Genomic DNA, 14,318 nt, shown 5'->3' with positions numbered 1-14,318 from the left:
AGGGATGCTGTAAAAGTGTAAAGGTAGACAAAAGTCATTCTTTGGTTAATGCTAATGTAAAATTCAAAACTATTAAAATGATAATGTGTCACAATTTGTTTGTTTATGCGATCAACTATATCATGCTTTATTATTTAGTCAGTCTCACCGGCCCAGAATAGTCATGGCTTCTCCTTCATCTGAACAGGACAGCAGTTGATCCATGTTAGCATGTAGCACAGCTAATGACACCTGAAAACAAAACAAAACAAAAGTTAAAGTGATTAGTTATTAGAAATGAAAACTATTATGTTTAAAATGTGTCAAAGAAATCTTCTTACTTAACTCTTAAGAAATATTTGGAAAATAACTTACATTCAAATACATAACATGTACAATTTAAATGAGATGTTTCTGAAATCTAACTGAAGAATTAAGATTAATTAGATCTTTAAGACCTTGATTGATTTTAGATGATAATTACATTCTATTTCTGTAATAAAAATAAAGAAAAATTCCTGTATGTATGTAAAAGAGCTGCTAATGCGCACCTGGAAGATGACTTTGATGCCCTCGTAGAAGAAGCAGTCGACCAGCAGCACAGCGCTGTCGAATGGCATGACGGAGAGGAAGAGTGTGAGGAACCAGGACAGCGAGATGGTGGAGATCACGCCCAGATCCTGCATGTGTTCATACAGCAGCGGCAAACACTCACGCGTCAGCTCCTCAAACACACCCTGATCTACCAGTGCTCCTGATGGGATATAACAGAACAAATCAGAACAGAACAGATCACATCACATCCTATCCTTTCACATCACATCCTATCCCATCACATCTTTTCACATCCCATCCTATTATATTACAACACATCCTATCGCATAGCAAATCACATCACATATCACATTACATCCTATCACATCACATCACATCCTATTACATATCACATCACATCCTATCCCAAAACATCACACCCTATCCTATCACATCACATCATCTTATCACATCCTATCCGACTACATTACATCACATCACATCCTATCACATCACATCTTATCACACCCTATCCTATCACATCCTTCCACTTCACATCCTTTCATATCACATCCTACCACATCATCTTATCACATCCTATTCGATTACATCACATCTTATCACACCCTATGACATATCACATCACATTCTATCCCATTATTTAACATCCTATTATATCACATCCTATCCCATAACATCATATCCTATCCTATCAAATCACATCCTATCATATAACATTACATCCTACCACTTCACATCCTATCACATATTACATCCCATTCTATCCCAAAACTTCACATCACATCACATCCTACCACATCTTCTTATCAAATCCTATCCGATCACATTATATAACATCCTATCACATCACATCTTATTACATCCTATCTGATCACATTACATCACATCCTATCACATCACATCTTATCACACCCTATCCTATCACCTCACAGCTTATCACACCCTATCCTATCACCTCACAGGTTATCACACCCTATCCTATCACCTCACAGCTTATCACACCCTATCCTATCACATTTTATCACATCCCATCCTATCACATCACAACTTATCACACCCTATCCTATCACATCTTATCACGTTACATCACATCCTATTACAATACATCACATCCTATCACTTCACATCCCTATCACATCATATCCTATCCCATAACCTCACATCCTATCCTATCACATCACATCTCATCACATCCTATCCTGTCACATTACATCACATCCTATCACATTATATCACATCACATCCTTCCACTTCACATCCTATCACATCACATCCTATCATATCACATCAAATCCTACCACATCACATCCTATCACATCACATCCTATCATATCACATCAAATCCTACCACATCACATCCTATCCCATACCTTCACATCCTACCAGATCACATTACATCACATCTTATCACATCCTATCCAATCACATCACATCACATATCACATCGCATCCTATCCCGAAACATCACATCCTATAACTTCACATCACATCTTATCACATTACACCACATCTTGTCACATCCTATACCATAACATCACATCCTATCACATCACATCCTATCTCAAAACGTCAGATCCTATCCTATCCTATCACATCACAACCTATCATATCACATCACATCACATCCTATTCTAATCACTTCATATCATATCTACCAAATATTACATCACATAATATTACACATCCATCAAATATCATATCGCATATAATACCATAACTAATCCCAAATGTCATATTGCATATATCTTATTTTTTAACATGGTACATGATGATACATTATATGAGCTATGATATCACATCTCACATATCACATCACATACAGTATGTATATAAAAATATGTATTTATATACAAGTTTTTATATATATATATATATATATATATATATATATATATATATATATATATATATATATATATATATATATATATATATATATTAGAATAATCTTGCAAACATCCACCATAATTAAAGATAAACATTTACAATTGATTATTCATAAATCTATTTTTATTTTATTTTTTATTTTTATTTTACATATCACATCACATACAGTATGTATATAAAAATATATGTATTTATATACAAGTTTTTCATATATATATATATATATATATATATATATATATATATATATATATATATATAATATATATATATATATATATATAATATATATATATATATATATATATATATATAATATATATATATATATATATATATATATATTTCATATATATATATATATATATATATATATATATATATATATATATATATATATATATAATATCAAAAATCATATTATTTATCTCGTATTCATCTCTCATGTTATGATATGTATAATATGTGATGTGATATGATATGTCCTAAGGTATGTGATATGGTACATACATATGATATGATAAAATATGATATACAAAGGCATTCAAAATGAATAGGAAAAAAATACAACAAAAAACCACAACCAAAAAAAAAAAATCAAGATAAAGTAGATGAGATTTGTAACGTACGATACGATAAAAAAATCTTTGCTTAACATCTCTTTAGCATGGGTTTACTTCATTAAAAAAAGATTTGCGAGTGTGTGAATGTGACTGACCTACAACTCGAGTGTTGTAATAGTCGGGCAGCATCCGCTCACACAGCGCCACCAGCAGCCAGAACGCCTCCTCTTCAGTGCAGTACAACAACAACACTGACGTCACGATGTTCATCGCCTGGAGACACACACACAGACACACAAGCACAGAGACATGCAGAGACACAGACAGCCACACAGGGTTAAACTTAGACGTTAATAAGAGACAATTTTTGGATAATTTAATGAATAGTTCAAATAATTCTCTGTAAATTCCAGCTGAAGCTGCATCCCTTCTAGCAACAACCAACAAAAAGAGCGACATTATACAATCCCCGGTTACTCTAGAACTGGCTAATTATTATTATTAATATTTTTTTATTATGTAATTATTACGCATTATTTAATTTTTAAATGATTTTTCAACATGATCTGTAATGTCTGCTGTAATATATGATGGGAAAGGCAGTAAATCATCTCTCTCTCATGTCATCCCTCTTATTGCGTGTTTATAAGTGACACAGGAACACTGTGATGATGACATGTTTAGATAACTGTGGTTTGAGTTTCCAGATATTTTTTGGGGCGACTGTGCGTGTGCGCGCATGTGTGTGTGTGTCTGTTTAAGAGAGCGAGAGAGAGAGAGAGAGAGAGTGTGACTGTGTGTGAATATAAATGCATAACTGCGTGTGTGTGCATAAGTGTGTTTTGTGTGTGTCACATGTCTGTTTGTGTATGTGACTGAGTGTGTGCATGTCTATTCATTTGAGAGTGTATGTTTTTCTGTGTGTGTGCGTGTGTGTGTGAGCGCATGTATGTTTGTGCATTATTGAGAGTGCATGTCTGTGTGTGTGATTGTGTGACTGCATTAGTGTGTATGAATGTGAATGTGTGTCTGTGTGTGACTGCGTGAATGTGTGAGTGTTACGGTGTGTGTATATAAGTGTGACTGTGTGTCTGTCTGTGTATGTGTGCGTAAGTGTGTGAGTTACAATGTCCGTGTATGTGACTTTGGGTGCGTGCATGTGAGAGTGTATGCGTGTCTATCCATTTGAGAGGGTATGTCTGTCTGTGTGCGTGTGAGTGTGTGTGCGTGCATGTATGTTTGTGCATTAGTGAGAGTGCATGTCTGTGTGTGTGATTGTGTGACTGCATTAGTGTGTGTATTAATGTGAATGTGTGTCTGTGTGACTGCATAAATGTGTGAGAGTTAGAGTGTGTATAAGTGTGCGTGTGTGTGACTGTGCGTAAGTGTGTTTTGTGTGTGAGTTACAATGTCTGCGTATGTGAATTTGCGTGCGTGCGTGCATGTGAGTGTATGTGTGTGTGTCTATCCATTTGAGTGTGTATGTCTGTCTGTCTGTGTGTGTGTGTGTGTGTGTGCGCATGTGAGAATGTTTATTTGTGCACACGTGAGAGTGCACGTGTGTGTGCACGTGTGTGTGTGTGTGTGTGTGTTTGTGTGTGTGTGTGAGATTGTGGGACTGCATTAGTATGTGTGTATGCACATGATTGTGTGTGCGTGTGCATGTTAGAGTGTATGTCTGTGTGTGTGAGCCTATATCTGTGTGTTTGTGTGTGTTTGTGTGTGTGTGTGTGTGTGTGTGCGCATGTGAGAATGTTTATTTGTGCACATGTGAGAGTGCATGTCTGTGTGTGTGCATGTCTGTGTGTGTGCACGTGTGTGTGTGTGTGTGTGTGTGTGTGTGTGATTGTGGGACTAAATTAGTATGTGTGTATGCACATGATTGTGTGTGCGTGTGCATGTTAGAGTGTATGTCTGTGTGTGTGAGCCTATATCTGTGTGCTTGTGTGTGTTTGTGTGTGTGTGTGTGTGTGTGTGTGTGTGCGCATGTGAGAATGTTTATTTGTGCACATGTGAGAGTGCATGTCTGTGTGTGTGCATGTGTGTGTGTGTGTGATTGTGGGACTAAATTAGTATGTGTGTATGCACATGATTGTGTGTGTGTGTGTGCATGTTAGAGTGTATGTCTGTGTGTGTGAGCCTATATCTGTGTTTTTGTGTGTGTGTGTGTGCGCATGTGAGAATGTTTATTTGTGCACACGAGAGAGTGCACGAGTGTGTGCACGTGTGTGTGCACGTGTGTGTGTGTGTGTGTGTGTGTGATTGTGGGACTGCATTAGTATGTGTGTATGAACATGATTGTGTGTGCGTGTGCATGTTAGAGTGTATGTCTGTGTGTGTGAGCCTATATCTGTGTGTTTGTGTGTGTGTGTGTGTTTGTGTGTGTTTGTGTGTGTGTGTGTGTGTGTGTGTGTGTGTGTGTGTGTGTGTGCACCTGGCAGTATCCAATGCCGGGGTTTCTGTAAGCGTAAGCTGTCAGCACTCGTCTGAGCGCAGCGATGCCCGTCTCGTTCTGGAAAGCGTGGTGCTCCGGCATGGAGCGGTGCAGGTCTCGCTCGATCTCTTCTGTCGCTAGGGTGCATCTCCCCATCGCCTGCTCCACCAGGTTGCCGTAGTAACCGGGGTGTGTGGCCATCTCATTCTGAGCTCCTGGGAAACAGAGGAAAACACGCAATGACATTACATGACAGGAAACAGCATCCATCTCCAGAACAGCTGACAGTCTGTTTCTGCTCGGAGTGTGTGACTTCTCACACTGTTGTGTAAACATGATCTCTGACAGTCACACACACTCAGCAGGAATCACTCAACACAGACACTCACATGCTACATTGCAGCTTAAAAATGTAAGGAAAACAAGTGGAACTGTGTTTTGTTTTTCAGCTGTGTGCTGTATATTGTGATGTACAGCGGGGAAAGTATGTGTATTCGTTGTTTTCCTGGGTGTAATATTTCTAAAGCAGCTGCTGACATGGAAATGAACCAGCTTTTAGTTAAAACTCAAACAATACAAACACAGAAATGAAACAAAACAAATCTGAGTAATGAGTTGTGTGTAATAACAGTGAAATGACAGAAGGAGAAAGAGCTCATCTGCTGAAACATGTTTAATACTTTCAATAAAAGGCTTTATTGGTGCCGCAGCTGAAAGACACATCTCATATGGAGAGTGAAGTCACATGCATTGCTCAAATTTCAGACTTCAACTCAGTGTCAAAATCTTGGTGGTTCTGTGGGTCCCGTCTCCCAAATCTGAGCTTTATTCTGTATTTTCTATTGGATTCGGATCAGGTGATTGGCTGGGCCATTCTACAGCTTGATTTTCTTTCTCTGAAAGAATCTGAGGCCGTACTCACACTAGGTACAGTTGCCTCGAACCGGGCCAAAGCACGCTTGTCCCCCCTCCCGTCTCCCCCGACGGCCCGCGCTCACACCATATCGGGCCTTGGCACGCTTACGTCATCGCTGCTGCTCTGTTCAGTGAGAAGCGCTCTCTATGGCAAGCCTTTTTAGCATTTAAATCTTTGTTCTGACTACATAAATAGATTTAGAGATATCTCTAATTATATTTTGACTAGTCATAATTACAATTCCACTACTCAGAATGACAATTAGAGATATCTGCAATTACAATTGTACTAGTACGAAATCAGATTGGAGATATCTGCAAATATATAATGACTAGTCACGTTCCTCCATTGACTTCCATTAAAAAATATTTGCAGATATCTCTAACTGAGTTTTGATTAGTCACAATTGTAATTAGAGATATCTCCAAATGAATTTTGACTATATAGACTATTATACTATATTGAGATAGAAAAAAATAGGACCCGGAGGAAACCCACGCGAAGGCAGGGAGAACATGCAAACTACACACAGAAACACCAACTGAGCCGAGGTTCGAACCAGCAACCCAGCGACCTTCTTGCTGTGAGGCGACAGCACTACCTGCTGCGCCACTGCCTCGCCCCGCCTACTGTTTTCTTTTTTCAGTTCAACGTGTGTGTGTGTGTGTGTATGCGTGAGTACGAGTGTGTGTGAGATCACCTGAGAACAGTAGCCACAGTTCTCCTCTGAGACTCTCTGGAATGCCGTTGAGCACCAGTTCTCTGGTTTTAGACGTGCGGTACATACACACTCCACGGCCAAACTCAAAGAAATGGATCTTCCACGATTCCTCCTTCATCCTCTCTCTCGTCTGAGCAGTGGAAAGAGCAAGATCAACACAAAACCAAAAGAAACACCAACAAAACATAACACTACAAACATACACACACACACACACACACACACACACTTGTGTACATGTGAAAATATACAAAACAATAGTATTTACATATAGTGGAAGGCACAATTATTATCCTGTAAAATCTTTATTATTTTTCATATCTATAGCAAGTGATGCTTAGGTCAATATTATAACACCCCTTTTTTTCGATTGTCTACAGAACAAACCACTGTTGACCAATGATTTGCATAATTACCCTAACTTGCCTAATTAACCTAGTTAAGTCTTGATATGTCCCTTTAAGCTGATATAATAGTGTCTTATGCAGGCGTATGAGGTGTGCGTCTCACCACTTTGGGCCCGAGCTCCTCTGGGACGTCCTGCTGGTAGATCTGCAGGAGCCCCTTCCTGGCGGTGGGCAGGCTGGGGCTGTAGTGCTGCATCTGGGCTGATTCTGAGAGGCTGAGCACTGGAGGAGACGGAGGCGTGCTGGGACTGGGGTTCTCCTGCAGAGAGAGAACCAGGAGAAAAGCAGGTTATATGCATTACCATGTGCTGATATCAAGGCAATGTACATATATTAAAGTGAAGGCAGACTCACGGACTGAAGGACTCCACAGGGCCCGTCCGGCGTGCGCTGCAGGAAGTCAGAAATTCGCTGAACCAGGAAGTCTCGGTCTTTGAGGTTTGCAAACAGGAAGGTCATCTTGTTTTTAGTGCTGATGGACAGTGGACTGGGCAGAACGCTGCTGCTGTCCGCTTTCTCCACGATCGTCACCTGAACAGAGTTGGTTTGGGGTAGGCTTTGTTTTTTCTTGTTCAGATCTTTTTATGGACATTTTACTTAATAAAACAACAATTTCTAAGAGATTTGAGAATAGAGACACATTAGCCGCATTTCCACAGTCGGGCCAGTGCGAGCCAGGGCTTTTTTTTGGGCCGGGTTAGTCGCCAGGGAGTAGCAGAGGTGGCATTAGACTTTCTCATTGTCCGTCATTTTGACGGAGAGGGTTGTAAAATTTCCGTCATAACTTATTATTGATTGTAATTTAATTTGCAGACTTTCTGATCACTTTTTTCATTCATATTTCAACCACTTAAACTCCGGGTCCGTGACGTCATCGACTTTCGCTTTCAGATTTAAAGGGCTGGCATTGCACCAGACCCCCGTAAGTGTTGTCATTTGAAAGTGTAGAATCTATATTTTATGCACACATGCATCACTTTGGTTTTTATTCTACTGTATAAAAGTTATTTACACTTAAATACACAGTGTTTTGGATACCCGAGCTGGGTATTGAACATTGGTTCATTTTAATATTTTTTTATAGGACACATGTACAAGTTATAGCTCAAATGAAAGCTCTTGCTGGTGCTCATACGGTTTTAGCATTATTTTTACTGACTTATATTCACATATCAAACAGTTGCCAGATGAATCTCTGTGTTTCCATGGCGCTGAAGTGAAAACAATACATTCATGATCAGTAAGCAGCCCCAGATAGCACAGACAGCTCATCTCTTACCTTATGCTGTGCGCTTCAGGGTCATTCTCCTCTGTTTTTGAGGTGATGTGCATAAGTAATCCTTTTATATGTCTGACGAGCTCCAAACACAGTGAATTATGATTGATCAAACAAAAGAATCGTGAAATATGAAAACAATGATCGCTCCCTGTGGCTTGTACAGCACCTCTCATCAGTTGGAATGCAATAACTTTTGCATAGATTATGGTGGAGACATGTTTCTTTTTTCCTATGATTACAGACATGTGCAGGAACCACCAAAATTATTTACAGCACGCTAGACCACAGGTGTTTATTATAACACAGATAGCATATACAGATAATTTAAACACTTTCAATAGTGTTTTATTAAAATTCAAAGGGTTTTATTTAAAATGATGCCAAATGTTTGCATTTACACCTCTGCATGTGGATTTGGGAAGCATTTAAATTTGGGTAGGCAAAATCCAGGCGGAAATCCCAAAATAGCAGCAGAGTTAAAGTGGTTAATAATGAAATTGCACAACGAGCATATAGGCTAAATTATTTATTTATTTATTTGACAAATGAACAAAAACTCCTATCTGCCCTAACTCATATCTTCCTCCTGCGTCAATCCGAACTGGGTGCTTGCCTGTGCGTAATCAAACGCATCAAGGGAGACTGTCTTTGCCTCGGAAAATCGACTTCTTGTGACCAAAGACCGGATTTACTAGCGCCACTTCAGCCAGCGTTTTGTAGTTAGGAAATATTTCTCATAAGGCCATGATCAGAAAGTTTGCTGGATTCTCTGAATGTGGGATTTCCTGATCTTGCAAGCACTCGTTTCACCGGGAAAAAATACTGCAGCACGCGCAGCTATTATCTTAGTGCCCCACTGCATCATTTATATTTATATATATATACATATATATATATATATATATATATATATATATATATATATATATATATATATATATATATATATATATATATATATATATATATATATATATACATATATATATATATATATATATATATATATATATATATATTACGCACATTCCTAATCTGTTTTACATCATATCATCATGTACACATACATAAGCAAATAAAAGTAGATACAAGCTCCCTTATATGTTCATTCATCTATTGTACATAGATGTAAAACTGATCACAACAGGCTTTAAAAATATAAAATAAAGTAGTAAAATTAAATAGATAAACATTTAAAGGGCACCTATGGTGAAAAATCTACTTTTCAAGCTATTTGGACAAACATATGTGTATATATAGTGTATAGACCATCATATTGAGCTGATACAAACACACCCAGTCCTTTTTTTTCAATTTAACAACATAAAAACGGTGGACTAATTAGTGCGGTTTTTAGACCGACCGCAACTTTAAGTAGGTGTGCGATCCCCCCGCCTACGAATTGATTGACAGCTGCGCACATTAACATGTTCCGGTAGTCACGTGTATATCTCCACAAGACCAGGCAGACATACGCAAAGCAAACGGGAATAAAAGCTCTGTTCTGTTCGCTAGGATCAGCAATCATCATCAAATGTGATTAAGAGTAAGTTTCACAAGTTTAAAGTGTTTTAAAACAGTGCACGTGTGTAATTAATTACAGCGTTTTACTTCAGCTTTACTTCATCAGCACAGCCTATGTCAGAACAATTATAAAAGAAGACGCTTCAATCCCGGCTTGTGGAAGTTAAATCAGGTTTATTGTGTACATTAGCATAACAGATATCCACACAGCAGTGGAGGTTAGCCTGTATCCTGTCACATGTGCGTGCAAAAACAGTGCTAAGCTAAGCGCACTCTGTCTGTCTGCCTGCCTGCCTGCCTGTCTATGTGTGTGTGTGTGTGCGTGAACTTTGTAACGATGTTGCATGTGACTCATCAATGCAACTTCACAATACTGATTAGTAAAGGTTAGTTCTTACTGTAGTATTTCTCACAAACGCTACGTGAGACCTTCTTCCTTAAAGTCTGTCTGTTGTCTGACGCAGCCAAGGGAGGAGATTAAAGCACGCGGGAAGGCACGTAGAAACAATGGGCGGGAAAGACTCGTCTTAAAGGCGCAGTACAACAAAACCACCCCTGCTGGAAATCAGTAACAGCATCTTGTAAAAGGTATAATGAAAAATCTGATGGGTGTTTTGAGCTGAAACTTTACATACACATTCGCAAAAGACTTGTATTAAATCTGAAAAAATGGGTAACCTAGGTGCCCTTTAAATAAAATGAATGGTAAAAAAAAAAATGTGGGAAACAAAAAATCAAAAGTCAAAATGCAAATATTAAGTTTGGATCCCTTTTTTCTGAATAAGTCAGCACTGGCTGGCAAATAAAATTACATTTTTGACTGCAATGTTTGGTGGAGTACCGAATCATCTATTTGTTTCTTTGTGTGCTCCTCTGTCTGTCTGTCTGCATACCTCTCTGAGTGGAATGATGAGCTGACACAGGTCCTCTTCTCGACTGGTGAAACAGATGTAGTTGTTGGACACAAACATCTGCCCGACGACGTGCATCTTGGCGAAGGGTGTCCAGAGTGTGCAGTCGGTGTGTCCGTCCAGACGCTCGTCCTGCGTCAGCCGGAACAGAGCCCTGTAGCGCTCATTCTTCGCTCGGGCATCCAGATCCCTGAAGAAAGAAAAAACATTTGAAAAATAAACTAGGTGGCTCAGTGGTTAGCAGAGTGGCCTCACATTAAGAAGGTTGCTGGTTCGAGTCCCAACTGGGTCAGTTGGTGTTTGCATGTTCCACCAGTGTTGTGGTGTGGGTTTCTTACAGAGTTCAAAGTCATGCAGTGTAGGTGTGGTTATAATGGAAGTCAATGGGGCAGAAACAGCCACTAGCATAACAAAAGGGTAATACATTTGCCCAGAGTGTATTGCTGAATTTTTAACAAATGAACAAGTCAAAAGAAGATGTCACCAAAAATCATTAAATTTGCTGAAACAGAGAAATTTGTGGCCAAATTAAGACTCAAAATCACCCCAGAGTATATCAAAACACAAGGGTTAAGAGTAGACTTTCTTTTTCTGTGATTTGCTGACCTTTTCAGTGCAGAGACGTTCTTGAGGGTCTTGTTAGCGGGTTTGGGCAGTGAGCGGTCTGCTGCGAAGCTCTCATTGTCCAGAAGCTGCCTCATGGCGATGTTCGCCAGCTGCTCCATCAGCTTGAAGGTCTCGTTGATGTTGAGGAACATGGAGAAGAAATGCTCAGTGTCTCGAGTGCTCACGCGGATGCTCTCCGGGAACACCAGCGTGGCGTTCTTATCAAGCTGAGTGACGTCCGTCCACTGCACCACCAGAGACACTGCAGCAGGACAGCGTTCAAACAGAGCAAACAAAACAGAAACCAATGAAAACTAATGAATTGACAACAAACCGAAGCAAAGCAAAAACACAAAACAAAATGACAACAAAGCAAAGCAAAAGACAAAACGACAACAAAACAAAAACTAAATGAAAAGAAAACAAAACAAAGAACAAAACAAAAAAACAAAACAAAAACTATATGACATGGCAACAAAACAAAGAACAAAACGAAATGACAACAAAAAAAAGCAAAGCACAAACAAAACAACAAAAAACAAAACAAAACAAAAAACAAAGCAACAGCAAAGCAAGGCAAAAAAACAAACAAAACAAAAACTAAATGAAATGACAACAAAACAAAAAACAAAACTATAAACAAAACAAAAAACGACAACAAAGCAAAACAAAAAACTAAATGACAACAAAAACTAAACAAAACAAAAAACAAAGCAACAAAGCAAAACAAAAAACTAAATGACAACAAAAACTAAACAAAACAAAAAAACTGACAACAAAGCAAAGCAAAAAACCAAACAAAAAATTAAATGACTACAAAGCAAAGAACAAAACAAAAAACAAAACAACAAAAAACAAAGCGACAACAAAGCAAAAAAACAAAACAAAGCATAGCAAAAAACAAAACAAAACAACATAAACAAAGCGACAGCAAAGCAAAATCAAAACACGTAAACAAAGCGACTACAAAGCAAAAAACAAAGCAAGCACAAAACAAAACAAAAAAACAAAACAAAACAAAAACAAAGTAACAACAAAGCAAAGCAAAAAACAAAACAAAACTAAAGTAAATAAAACAAAAGACAAAGTGACAAAAAAGCAAAAAACAAAATGACAACCAAGCAAAGCAAAAAAACAAATCAAAAACTAAATGAAATGACAACAAAAGAAAGCACAAAACAAAACCAAACAAAACCCAGAACTAAATGATAAAAAGCAAAGAACAAAAAGCAAAACAAAGCAAAACAAAAGCAAAATAAAACAAAACACAACACAACACAACACAACACAACACAAAACAAAAACTAAACACAAAACAACAAAACAAAAAACAACAAAAGCAAAACAAAACAAAAAGCAAAACAAAGCAAAAACAAAGCACAAAACAAAGCAAAACAAAAGCAAAGCCAAACAAAAAAGCAAAACAAAACAAAAAGCAAAACAAAGGAAAGCACAAAACAAAGCGAAAAACAAAGCAAAACAAAACAAAAGCAAAGCAGAGCAAAGCAAAGCAAAGCAAAGCAAAACCAAAACACAAAACAAAACAGCAACAAAAGCTAAACAAAGCAAAAAGCAAAAAAGCAAAGCACAAAACAAAGCAAAACAAAAAACAAAACAAAAAAGCAACAAAAACAAAACAAACAAACAAAAAAACAAAACATAAATGTGTGTGTTCCTCACCCTCTTTGCCCAGCAGGAATGAGTAGAAACACAGGTGGTTTACGGACAGGTAAATCCAGCCCTGCCGTGGGACCCGGCCTTTCCAGTAGCTGCAAGGGTAATAGTTGACCAGCTTCTCCTCCTCTGGCATCCCGAACAGCTTCCGCATCTTCAGCTCCGCCTCACGAAACTTCCCAGGATCCTCGTCCTCCTGGGGTTTCCCGCCTTTATTCTCCTCAGCGATGATGCCCTGTGGAGAAGAAGAGCAGATGAACGAATAAAATAATGAGCGAGAAATTCACTGGCATATGACAACAGCCAATCAGAATGAAGCATTCAACAGACCTGCGGTATAACAGATAATAAAAATGTGTGACCTGTATTTTGCCCTTAACAAAGGTAGTGATGTCATCATCGTTGTCAAAGATGGACAGAGTCTGCAAAAGATTCGCCTCAAGCCACTCCCAGTGTTCAGTGATCTCCTTACGGGATGAGCCTGTGAAACACACACACAAATACTCACCCAATTAGACACACAAACACACACACACACACACACACACACACACACACACACATAGACAGAAGCACACACATACACAGATACAGACAGAAACACACACACAGATGTGCACAAAGAGATACAAATACACACATAGATACCACAGACAGAGATAGACTCACACAGACATGCAACCATAGACACCCACATATAGAAACAGAGACATATACATACATATACACAGACAGACACACACACAGACAGACACACATTCACAAACACACATCAGAGCAGTGCTGATAACGGTGTCAGTCAAACTCAGGACGGCTGGTTAAAGGTCAGCTGATGTTTATTCATGAGATATGCAGAATGCTA

General features: G+C 38.5%; 1 protein-coding gene across 13 annotated transcripts in view; it reads right to left on the bottom strand.

Annotated features, from left to right (window-relative positions):
• tbc1d9b (TBC1 domain family member 9b) overlaps positions 1–14,318 on the bottom strand; it is an 89,339-nt gene that overhangs the window by 70,738 nt on the left and 4,283 nt on the right. For 11 of the 13 annotated variants that reach the window (XR_015507029.1, XR_015507026.1, XR_015507025.1 and 8 more), the window contains exons 3-13: positions 13,819–13,937; positions 13,463–13,691; positions 11,783–12,044; positions 11,159–11,366; positions 7,817–7,993; positions 7,566–7,721; positions 7,035–7,185; positions 5,419–5,633; positions 3,140–3,257; positions 531–733; positions 149–231 (exon numbers count right to left, since the gene is read on the bottom strand). Coding sequence is in view for 6 of the 13 variants with exons in the window: in XM_087281036.1 (XP_087137162.1) it covers positions 149–231; positions 531–733; positions 3,140–3,257; positions 5,419–5,633; positions 7,035–7,185; positions 7,566–7,721; positions 7,817–7,993; positions 11,159–11,366; positions 11,783–12,044; positions 13,463–13,691; positions 13,819–13,937 (1,921 nt within the window). In the remaining 7 variants the exon portion in view is untranslated. Of the gene's footprint in view, positions 1–148; positions 232–530; positions 734–3,139; positions 3,258–5,418; positions 5,634–7,034; positions 7,186–7,565; positions 7,722–7,816; positions 7,994–11,158; positions 11,367–11,782; positions 12,045–13,462; positions 13,692–13,818; positions 13,960–14,066; positions 14,231–14,318 lie in introns of those variants that run through there. The other 2 variants (XM_087281039.1, XM_087281040.1) reach the window with 1 other exon arrangement.

This window comes from Danio rerio, chromosome 14 (assembly GCF_052040795.2).
Source record: "Danio rerio strain M-AB ecotype USA chromosome 14, GRCz13ab, whole genome shotgun sequence".
Taxonomy (NCBI): Eukaryota; Metazoa; Chordata; class Actinopteri; order Cypriniformes; family Danionidae; genus Danio; species Danio rerio.
Note: the sequence above shows the minus strand (reverse complement) of the source record. Positions and strands in the feature narration are given on the sequence as shown.